Source organism: Arvicanthis niloticus, chromosome 30 (genome assembly GCF_011762505.2).
Source record: "Arvicanthis niloticus isolate mArvNil1 chromosome 30, mArvNil1.pat.X, whole genome shotgun sequence".
In the NCBI taxonomy this organism is placed as follows: Eukaryota; Metazoa; Chordata; class Mammalia; order Rodentia; family Muridae; genus Arvicanthis; species Arvicanthis niloticus.
Genome location: NC_133438.1, coordinates 3,459,935 through 3,471,740, shown reverse-complemented (window position 1 = coordinate 3,471,740; position 11,806 = coordinate 3,459,935). Strand labels below are relative to the sequence as shown.

At 43.1% G+C, this 11,806-nt stretch overlaps 1 protein-coding gene across 2 annotated transcripts; it reads right to left on the bottom strand.

The window, feature by feature from the left end:
* Positions 1-336: 336 nt before the first annotated feature.
* LOC143440776 (uncharacterized) lies at positions 337-11,433 on the bottom strand. 2 transcript variants are annotated; one of them, XM_076927553.1, is made up of 3 exons: positions 11,217-11,433; positions 9,531-9,657; positions 337-2,686 (listed from the first exon to the last, which is right to left on the bottom strand). In XM_076927553.1, exons 1-3 carry the CDS (start codon positions 11,241-11,243, stop codon positions 897-899), a joined length of 1,944 nt encoding a protein of 647 aa, XP_076783668.1. In that variant the 5' UTR covers positions 11,244-11,433; the 3' UTR covers positions 337-896. The 2 variants fall into 2 exon arrangements, with proteins under 2 accessions (XP_076783668.1, XP_076783669.1); XM_076927554.1 differs by lacking the exons at positions 9,531-9,657; positions 11,217-11,433 and adding an exon at positions 9,231-9,390.
* Between the last annotated feature and the right edge of the window lie 373 nt (positions 11,434-11,806).

Below are 11,806 nucleotides of genomic sequence, written 5' to 3'. Positions count from 1 at the left end.
ATATACACAGAGCCTACCAAGCAGGTCGCATACACGAGCTGCTCCGAGGCCCCTGGCATGTACATAGCAGAGGACTGCCTGGTGTGGCCTCAGTGGGAGAAGATGCACCTGACCCTCTAGACTTGAGTCTCCAGGGAAGGGGGAGGCCTGGTGGTGTTGGGGGAAGCACCCTCTTGGAGGCAAGGGGGAAGAGGAGTGAGATGAGGGATAACAGCTGAAATGTAAATAAAAGAATTAAAACAAACAAACAAACAAACAATAGGGCCTACAGTAGTATTTTGCCTGCCCAAGTCTGTGAATAGAAGCTCTTGATTAAACGTACATGGGAAACAAAACGAAACAAAACACAAGGTCTTTTATTATTGCACGACGTGGCAGGAAGCTCCTGGCTAGTGATTTGGAGTGTGCGAACAGCCACATGAATCACGTGAGACAAAGACTTGAGAAGATACTCCTTGCTGGAGCCTCCAGCTAATCCCAGACCAGGTTCTTTTAGGCAAAATCCAGACCCAGACATACTCAGTGGGAAAACGGGATCAAGGTCATTTGCAAGGCACAGGAAGTTGAGGCTTCCATTAGAGAAGGAGAGAGTATGGGCTTGTTGGGGGTAGGGGAAGATGCACTCAGTGCAAGGTGCTAGAGGAGAGACAGTTTCTATGAGACATTATGGCAGCTATTTAATTCTGGCAATGGGAACAGACTGCCTAGAACTTGCAGGTTAGCTCTAGTACAAGTTACACGGCACAGAACTCTATGAAACCCTCTAGTTTGTTACAGTGAACAACAACACAACATCCTTGGAGGCCTGAGGGTGCTTTCAAGGGTTGGCCTCTGGGAGCTCTGATGGTCTATCTTTTGGTGTTAAGAAGATACTAGAGGGTTGTCAAGGCTTCTCTTCATTTGCTACATTTATAAGGTTTTTCTCCAGTGTGAAGTAGCTGATGCCGAGTTAGGGTAGACACCTGGCTAAAAGACTTCCCACACTGGTCACACTCGTATGGCCGTTCCCCAGTGTGAATTCTTCTGTGTTGAACAAGGTTGGTCGTTCGGCTGAAGGTCTTCCCACATTCACCACATGTATACGGCCTTTCGCCAGTGTGAACTCTCTGGTGTTTAACCAAGTCAGCTCTCCGGCTAAAACACTTGCCACACTGATCACAATTGTAAGGCTTTGCTTTAGTGTGAATTTTCTGGTGTTCAGCAAGATTGTAGCTTTCCCGGAAGAATTTCCCACATTTGGCACACTCAAAAGGCCTTTCACCAGTGTGCGTTCTTTGGTGTCGATTAAGTCTAGATTTGTATTCAAAGGCTTTCCCACACTCTTCACATTTATAAGGACTCTCTCCTGTGTGGACTCGCTGGTGTCTGATAAGGGTGGCTTTTTGGGTATAAGATTTCCCGCACTGTTCACACTCGTAGTATTCTGTTGTGGTGTGAATCCTACGGTGTTCAATGAGGTAGAAGTATTGTTTAAAGAACTTACCACATTCTCTACATTCATAAGGCCGTTCTGAAGTGTGGGTTCTCTGGTGTTTCATGAGGGTAGCTCTCTGGCGAAAGCACAGACCACATTCCCCACACTCATAAGGCTTTTCTCCGGTGTGAATTTTGGAGTGTTTAATAAGGTTGGCGCTTTGGCTGAAGGACTTCCCACATGCTTCACAGTGATAGGGCTTCTCTCCAGTGTGTACTCTCTGGTGTACAGTAAGAGTGGCTTTGTGACTAAAAGACTTTTCACACTGTCCGCACTCGTAAGGCTTCTCTGTAGTGTGAGTCCTCTGGTGTGTAACCAGGCTGACAATCTGCCTGAACAGCCTTCCGCAGTCACCACATTCATACGGCCACTCTCCTGTGTGAGTTCTCTGGTGCCTCAGAAGACTAGAATGGCACCCGAAAGCTTTCCCACATTCCAGACACTCAAAAGGTCTTTCTCCACTGTGAACTCGACAGTGTTCACTTAGGTTAGAGCTCTGACAAAAAGACTTTCCACATTCACCACACTTATACGGTTTTTCTCCGGTATGGCGTCTCTGGTGTATTCTAAGTGTGGCTTTCTGGCCAAACCATTTTCCACAGTCATGACACTCATATGGTCGGTTTTCAGTTTGGTCCGTCTGGGATGATGTGATCGAGTACTTGTTTAAGTCTTGCTCACAACCGCTAGATTCCAAACCCCCCTTTCCACCGCAAACTTTTGGGTATTCATTAAGCCTGTGTTGGGGACTGGAAGATTTCTTATATTCAACTGACCTAGAATTATTTTTACTGCTGTGAAAAGCCTCTCCACTCTTAATTTTATTTTGATTCTCACCTTTGGGAATGGACTTGGGTTGGAGAAGATTCCATATAGCTGGGAATTTCTCTCCAATCTTACTACAGATGGAAGGATTCCCTGCTACACGAAATATACAGCTCTTCAAAAGGGAGTCCACATCTCTCTTTAACCAATTCTTAGCTCTGTGATGCTTCTGGTCCAGGAGGTTTGTACACACTGCAGCCAAATACGGTTTCTGCCCAGGTAGGTCATTCAGATGCAAGATATCTTTCAGGATGGTGATACAGATGTCAGAGGGGCGAGGCTTCTGTGTGGGTAGACTTTCCTTTGGAGTCCTGACCTGTGGTGGTTCAGTTTGTGAACTCCTCTGTGCATAGGTTTTTTCTTCTGCCTCTGCTTCATACCAATAAACTGAAAGGACAAAGAACCTAGTGAAAAGCACATCAACTGTGGTTGGAATTACCAGTTATGTTTTAACTTTATTTCCCTTTTGGAATGCCATGAGCAGAGGCTATTTATTTTTTAATATTATATGCTTAGTTTTATTTGTGGATTATCTTATGATTTGTAGGATACAAGAGAAAAATATTTGCCCAAGATTTTGGCTGCTTTTATTGCAAAGACATAAGTTGTGTCAACTGGAGAGGAAAAAATAATGACATAAACCAATTGAACCTCTCAGAGCAAATCTACTTTTTCGGCAGATTTCTGTCTAACAGACTAGTTTGTGTCCAGCCATTTGCTTGTATCCAACTATCTACAGGTAGATTTCATTTGTATGGTTGGTTAAAAAAGAAAAAAAAAGGAATATCATTTAAATGTTTCTATAGAAGAGAATAAAGGCTATAGGGCAAACAACCAGGCCTTCCTTTATAGGCACCATCTAGACGTAAAGTGGAAACCTTTTTCCAATGTCTACCTCCTTAGGTCCCTCCTTTTTTTTCCTTAAAAAATTATTTTTGTATTTCTTTTTAAAAATTTAAAAAAGATTATTTTATGTGCTCTGGTGTTTTGCCTGCACGTGTGCCTGTGCAAGGGCGTCAGATACCCTGGAACTAGAGTAATAGATAGTTGTGAGTTGCCATATGGGTGCTGGGAATTGAACTCAGGACGTCTGGAAGAAGAGCCACTGCTCTTACCTACTGAGCCATCTCTCCAGCTTCTTATTTTTGTATTTCTATATATTGTGCACACAAGTGTATCTGTGTATATTTGCACATATACACAGATGCTAGAAATCAAACTCTGGTTCTTTGCAAGAGTAGCAAATGCTTTGAAGTAGAGGGCCATTTCTCTCTCTCTTTCCTTCTTTCCTTCTTTCCTTCTTTCCTTCTTTCCTTCTTTCCTTCCTTCCTTCCTTCCTTCCTTCCTTCCTTCCTGCCTTCCTGCCTTCCTGCCTTCCTGCCTTCCTTCTTCCCTCCCTATCCCCTCCCTCCTTCCCTCTCTTCCTCCTCTCCCTCCCTCCTAACCTTTTTATTCCTTCATAGCATGGGATGGGAGGCTAACTCTTAATAGATGGAATAAAACTTAACTATGAATATGCAGTTTAGTTGTTGTTAGAATAGTTCAGATCCCACACTGCAAACCATGTTTCCAAGAATGGACTCCTCTCCCTTGTCTATCCTGGTCATATTCTAGATGAGAAGGCCATATCCTGAGAATGGAGAGGTGCCTCAGTGGTTAAGAGTGAGCACTCCTCTTCCAGAAGACCCAAGTTTGGTTCCCATCATCCATAGCCATCTATAACTCTGGCTCTAGGAGATGCAATTCTCTCTTCTGCCCCTCAGAGGCACCTGCACATGGTCATGTACATGTTTCCTTCCCTTTAATTAATCTCTTTCTTGTAGCTGCATCCTCAGCACCTGCTGTTTCCCCTGCCACCCTGAATGATGCATAAATATCCTCCTCTCATAAAGTTTGGAAATAAGCCCCATTTTCAATAGCATTCACTTCTCCATGCTGCCATTCAGTCATCTCTAGAAATTAAAACCCATGGTACATATTAAGGAAAGTGCAAAAGCAGGCTGGGCCACTCAAATGGTAGAGCAGACGCTGTTCCCTGGATTACTCTGTAGTTACTGCCTGGAGTACTGACCAACAGTGCTGCCTGACTGCCCTTTTGAACTCCGGCATGGTTGTCTTTGGTAGACACTTGGTTCTGTACTGTTCAGAACCTTAAAACTGCAACAGGTCATAGTGTATGGTGAGTGTTACATATTCTTAATGAATCATTGGGTCTAAGGACTGCAGGCAACTTGTATGTCTCTGGACCTGTTTGGTCCTGGGGACCATATAGTAAGAGTAGGATGGGCTACTGGTGTAGCTGCAGGAATCCTCAGGGCTACTAGCTAGCTGATGGGAGAAGAAAGCTCCAGAAGAAACAGAGTGAAGTGTCCCTCAGTATAATTTAAAATGACTAAGGCTGATACTGAAGAGGCAGGCAGTGAAGGGTAACATGGAATGCCTTCTCCATTGACTTCATAACACATTCTCTACCTTTACAGATGATGATAAAGTGGGTAATAGGCCCCTAGTTGACACGCCTACCAAGTTAATCACAAAACAAAGAATTCAAAAAATAAAACTAAAGTTATCACTGTTCTCCCAGATGTAGAGTCCAAGAACAATATGGGTAAGCAGAACATCTTAGAAAGAGAGTTCACTATTTTATAACAGACTATTCCTACCATGAGGGACTCACCAAGCAAGCATCAACTCAAAAGGTGCAGACTCCAGCCCTTCCTTACTTCCCACGCTTATCTGATGTATGTGTGTTGGGCCTTGGATGAGGTAACTCCATTTAACCTGCGCCCATCAATCACGTAGAAAACAGGTAGAGGGAGTGATTAACAAGTCTCCACCTCCAGAGATTTAAATATTAATGAGTTATCTAAAGGCCAGGGGTGTAGCTAATTAAGTTATTCCCTCCCCTTCCCCCTCCCTATAAAAGTCAGGCTCCCCTGGCTTTTGTGTGTGTGGGGGGGGGGGAGCGCTCATCATCTACACCCACTTGCCATGCCATGAAGAATAAAAGCTTTGGGAAACTCCACGTGTTCCCTGATCTTCCTGCCGCCAGATTCCCAGCCTTTGGAACCTCGAACCGCAGCAGCCGCCGCCGCCCCAGGCGGCTGTGTGAATGTGGGACCCTTCGCTGGCTGCGCGGGAAGCCTGCCAGACCCACTGCCAAACCGCCGTGGGATGCCACCGGATCGGACTCCCTCCCCCCCACCCCCCACCCCCCGCGAGATTTTCTTCCCTACAGATGTGTGCATGAGTACACACACACACACACACACACACACACACACACACTGGAAACTAAAAAATCCAAAGGTTCAGGAAGTTAAAAGCTCAAATTTAACAAACAGAAATACAAACAGAGATACATAGAAAAGGAGAATATTAAAAATAAAAAGTGGTAGAAAAAATTACTATGATTTTATTTGTATACACATGCATGCACACACATATGTAAATGTATACTTTGATAAAATTGTTTCCTAATGAGAACTAACTAGATGAATCCCAAGATACAGACTCGAAGAAGATAATCATAATCAGGTGTAGTGGCACATCAGTTAGAGTTTGCGGCCACCCTGATCTATATACTGAACTTCAGGACAGTTAGAGCTACATAGTAAGACCCTATCTAACAAGCAAGCAAACAAACAAACCAAAACAAAACCATAAACTTTATCAAAGGTTTCAAGGAGTTTAATAAAATCATGAACAGACAGCTAACAGAACTTCAAGAAGATAACAATAGACCCCCGAGGAATGCCTAAAAAAATACAAGCACATGGCTGAATGAAATTCAGATTTGAAAGTCTGAGTTCATCAAAGAGACAGAACACTCAAGCTGGAATAAGGACAGAATTGAAAAGCTAAACAGACAACTAGAAGACTGAAAACCTTATGCATAGTGCAGATCAAACAGAAGACAGAAGGTCAGGTCTTAGAACAACTCCACTAGACAACTCAATGGAAAGCCTTATAAACAGAACGGATGAAGTAGAAGCTAGAATATCAAGTCTTGAAGAGTTAGAGCACACAAAAAAAGATTATGGGAAAAAATTTAAAAGCATGGGGAAGGGATATGCAGAAAGTTTGGGAGAGGAATTCCTAGTCAACGCCATAGACACGACCTTCAACAATACCGTAGAGAAACTTTCCTAAACTCAGGAAAGAGAGTCATATAGATAGAAAATGCATACGAAACTTCAAATGGACACACCCTGAAAAAAACCTTCCAATGACATTTAATAGTTAAAACACTTAATATGTAGTACAAAAAAGACTAGTAAAAGCTATGAGAAAACACACCAAGTCACATATAAAGCCATCAGAACAGCTGACTTCTCAATGGAGACTGTGAAAGCCAGAAGAGCCCAGAGTGATGCACTCCAAATTCTAAAAGTCCACGACGGCCAATCTAGATTACTGTACCTGACAAAACTATCTTCCATGGTTGAAGGAGAAAGACAATACAAACAGGCTAACGGAATTCATATACAGCAGATCAATCCTAAACAGCATGTAAGACGCAATACTTTGGAATGGAAAGTAGAATAATCAATACCAAGAGATATAGACGGCAAATAGCGATGCAATGACTTCAATCAATGCACAGATTTCAATAACTTTACATATTAATGGCTTCAATTCTCCAATCAAAAGACACAAGCTGGCTGAACAGAACCAGAACCAGAACCAGAACCAGAACCAGAACCAGAACCAGAACAACAAATCATCTTTCTGTTGTCTACAATGAACTCATCTCAGTTTTTAAAGATAGGCACCTTCAAGTGAAAGGATACAAAAAATGTACTCCAATTAAATGGGACCAGGAAGCAAGTACACCTACTTTATTGCTATAGAAATATCTGACAAACAGATTCCAAACTAAAACTAACCTAAAGTGATAAAGAAGGACACTTCATTCTAATCTAGGAACAATTAACCAGGAAGACATTACTTTCCTAATCATGTATGTAGCAAACTCTGGTATACGCCATTTCATACAAAGTGAATTACTAGAATTAAAGACACAGATAAGCACCCACCAACTACCAGTAGGCAGTCTCAATAGCCCACTTTCTCCATTGACAAGTTATTTGGATAAAAAAAATAAACAGACAAATGGTCTTAATAGACACCCATAGGATATTTTTTCCAAGCACAAAAGAATATACACACTCTACTCCGCAGCCCATGAAAGCTTCTCTAACATAAACTATATCTTATAGTCTAAGAGACTGTCTTAACAGTTTCAGAAAAGTAGAAAGAAGAAATAACTCCACATGTCCTATGTGGCCATAAAGCAACAAAACCTAAAACTAAAAGTAAACAAATCTCCATTAACTGCACAAATTCAATGAGATTAAATGCTCTATTAAATGATGCGCAAGCCAAAGTAGAAATTAAAAAAAAAATATCCCAGAACTAAATGAAAATAAAAACACAACCCCTGAGACGCATTAAAAACTGTCCTGTGAAGAAAGTGTATAGCTCTAAGTGCCTACACACACACACACACACACACACACACACACACACACACACACACAAAAGTAAAAAAAAAACCACGGATAAATAAATGACTTAATGCAGGCAACTTAAGAATTTGGAAAAGCAAGACATTACAAAACAAGATATAATAGATGGCAAAAAATAATAAGAAGGAAGAAACTAATGAAACAGAAATAAAGACATAGAATCACAGACCTTGATCCAACTCTCAAAAGAAAGAGAGGACCCAAATTAACACAATCAGAAATGAATAGGGGAATATTGCTAGACAGCAAAGAACAAAAACCTTTACTTAACTGGGAGCAGTCTTTTAACTTGTGTGATCTATTTGAACTTCTGTTAGATAAACTGAATTACTGGAGACCAGTTGCTAGCTGGGAAGACAGGGACATTATAAAAACCTAGATCTCATAACTACTTTCTTTTTGGTTAGTGTATAAGACTTTCCATTGCTGTGATAAAAACCAAGGCAACTTTGAGAAGGAAGGATTTATTCAGTTCCAGAGGGATAGGTATCCATGATGGCAGAGTGGAGGCGTGGTGGCTGGAGCAGGAGGGCTCACCATCTAAAACTGCAAGCAGGAAAAGTTTCATACAACATACTTACATCCTAATACCGCTAAATACACTGCAGACTCTAGGTTTGATCTGACATCCCTAATGTCATACCCTGTATCAGCTGTTACTCATAAGGAGCAGGCCACTGTTGAGACCATCTCAACATATCCACCTTGTGAAAGAAATCAGGACATTCCCCACACCCCCAGTCGTTCAATTATGTAAGGAATGGATAATGTAAGCCTTAAAGAAGGACAAGACAGATGAGTGATTGGAACAAAATGATCAGTATTTTAAAGAAGCCTAGATAGAAGGTCTTACACAAACAGTCCACAGTCCATAGTCCATATAAGCACCAACCATCACAGCATATGGAATTCCTAAAAGAGGCAGCTATCAGACACTAGCTAGAAGGGGGCAGAACTTAGAGAAAAAGGAATTATGTATATGAACATGGCCACCTGGCCAAAAGAAGGAGCAATTTCAGTTTAGAAGCTGTGGTTGTCCTTAACTGTCAACTTGACACAATTTTGAATGACCTGGGAGATGGATCTCCTGGCTTACCTGTGGGGGAATGTCTTGATTATATTAATTGAGACCTGCCCACTATGGGTGGCACCATTCCTTGGGCTTAGAGTCTTGGACTGACTATAGATGAGAAAGTGGGCGGAGCAATGGCATGCATTAAGTCATTGCTCTCCGCTTTTGACTGTGGATGTGATGGGTGTGGCCAGTTTTCTCTAATTCTTGCTTCTATGACTTCTCTGTCATGATAGACTGTAACCTGGAGCTGCTGAGTCTAAATAAACTGTTTATCCTTCACGCTGCTTTTGTCAGGAACTTTATCAAACTAAGACAGACCTATTACCTGGATTGCAGAGATTCTGCCACCTAGACATTTTGACGAATGCTCTGGGGTGGCATGTGTTAGGGCATGCTTAGGGCAGTGCACACAGCTCAGCCAGAGGGATAAGAGTCCATGATGGCAGAGTGAAGGCATGGTGGCTGGAGCAGAAGGGCTCACCATCTAAAACTGTACACCTGCCAAGAAAGTAGGGAAGTCAATAAGGCCTGTGGTTTGTGGTTTGGCTGTGGAAAGCACGGAGCTGGTTCTGGCAGAAAGAGACAGATGGGAACCAAGACACATGGGTGAGTACAAGGGCCTTACCCAGTGAAGTTATAAGGGTAAAATTCTCCAGCATGACATCAAGATACAGTAGTCTCTGAGGTTCATCCAGGAGCTCCCACTCTTCCTGGGAGAAGCAAACCGCCACGTCCTCAAAGCTCACACAGCCCTGTTGTGATGAAGACAAGTCACTCAATGACCATCTTCCTTAAGGATTCCCAGTTTACTCACTCACGTTGCTAACTCTCCTCTTGAGATGATTAACACGCTTGACACATGGAGGCTAACACCTGTCATTCTATTCCCAGATCACTACATCCTCCTGCATCCACAGAAGGATGAGGGGTAGCTATGCATTTCGGACCTGACTGACAATACAGGGTCATCAAGACTTCTTTTGAGGCCATGGGCCTTTAGGACATAAGAAGATGAAACATAAAAACCACAGTCTGAGTTTTTATTTTTTTATTTTTATTTATTATTTTTTTTATTTTATATTTCATTTACATTTAAGATGCCATCCCCTTTCCACATTTCCCCTCCCTAGAACACCCCTGTCCCATGCCCCCCCTTTCCTTTTTTGCTTTTATACAATTTTTTAAAATGTTAATCAAAGGATTTATAAGTTTGGTAATGCTCAATCAGAAGCGTAACCCAATACCCAACCTAGATATAAAAACCATCTTTGACTGGTGGAGAGCAGTCAAAACGGCTTTTTGCTCTAAGCAACAGGTAATTTTTGATTCCTCTGAAATATAGCCCATTTCCCTTGCATGTGGTGGGTCTCTCTGTACCTGTTGTACCACGGAGTGCAGAAGTTAGGGTACCCATTCTTATCCAAGCCAGTCCACAGTTATTCATGAACTAGGGCAAGGGACCCTATTACAACTGCTTCTCTGCTCACAAACCAAGTCAGGGAGTCCTACTGCAATGGTTTCCCTGCTCGTGGACAGAAGCAGAGACCCAAGTCTTGAGACTACTCCATGAGAAATTTTACACTCCATTCTTAAGAACCCCGACAAAAATGAATTCTACTACTAACGTGAGGCAAGAACCGTGGCCACACTGGTGGGCTTCCTAGAACACTCTGCTCTTACCTGCGTACAGACCATACCCGTTTCTGTAGATCTGGGAGTCTGTGGGCAGAAACTTGTAAGAATCAAGGACCATATTAAGATTTCATGGGCTCAGGCCTCCCTGTGACCCCTGTCCAGTCCCGGATCTTCATGACATTTTATAATCTAAATTATCTCTAAACCTTAGTGCATAATGCTGAGTCATATCAGCTGTGGGATGGTGCACAAAGCTTAACTCTCCCGAGGCTCCGTATTATTCTCCTCCAGCCCGTTCTAACTCGGCGGCGCAGCTTTTGGAATATTTTGAATAGCCTCTGGCCACACTTATCTTCCATTCGGTCCTGCTGGCTCCTAGGTAGTCAGGACATAGGTAGTACACATCACCTTGCCAGTTTTAGGCTAGAATGCTCCAGGTTCAAGTGGCCGAACATGATATTGCTCACACAAATCAATCAATCACCCTCCTCTTGGTCCCACTCTTCCATGCCTCATCACACTAGTTACGAGCAATGCGGACTCCACCCACGGGCTTGGCGCTGTTCTGGACGCAGGGATTAAGTCTTCCACAAGGACGTGAGCTAAGCAGGAGTCCTCAATGGGCTCTGGGACTCAAGTGTCCAGGACGGGGGAGCGCCTAGCATGCAGCACTCACCTGAGCCGGGTGCTTCAGCGTCGCCATCCGGCTCTGTTTGAAGACGCAGGAGCCAGGGCACAGCCACCGCCGCTGCCGACGGTCTCCTCCGCCGTCACCCTGCGCCTGCTCGCTCTCTTACCTTGAGTCTAACTTGGCGATCCTAAAGCTCAGAATCTTCCAAATAACAACCCATGGGAAGTTAAACCATGGACAGGACGCAGAGCAGGAAGTCCCGCCCAGTATCTGTCGACCCTCCCAGGCTGAAACTGCCCTCTTTGGCTCCCGCTGTTTGCTACTCCTGGCATTGTGGGTAATGTAGTTTCTATTGCTCAGACTTGAACCGACATCAATCTATAATCCATCCTCAGAAGGATCTTTATTTGTCTCGGAGTATTTCTGCAGTAAAGGAAGACTGGGGTTTTTATTTGGGGGAACCTATCCCAGATGCTATGCTGGCACGTCTCTGACCATGCTTAGCAAAGGAATACGTTGCTACTTATGGAACGATATCTGACACACTGTGGCACGTTTTAAATAGAGATTATTTAGCACACATTTAGGAAGTTAAAATAGCAGACAGGAAAATCTCTACAAATCTGTTTTTGAGG

What these genes read in the sequence shown, in the direction of transcription:
- LOC143440776 (XM_076927553.1), bottom strand. Translation starts at nt 11,243, where the DNA reads ATGGCGACGCTGAAGCACCCGGCTCAG. An exon ending in CGCTGAAGCACCCGGCTCAG is followed by an intron (nt 9,658 to 11,216) that starts GTGAGTGCTGCA and finishes TCATCACAACAG; the next exon opens with GGCTGTGTGAGCTTTGAGGA. An exon ending in TACCCTTATAACTTCACTGG is followed by an intron (nt 2,687 to 9,530) that starts GTAAGGCCCTTG and finishes TTGTCCTTTCAG; the next exon opens with TTTATTGGTATGAAGCAGAG.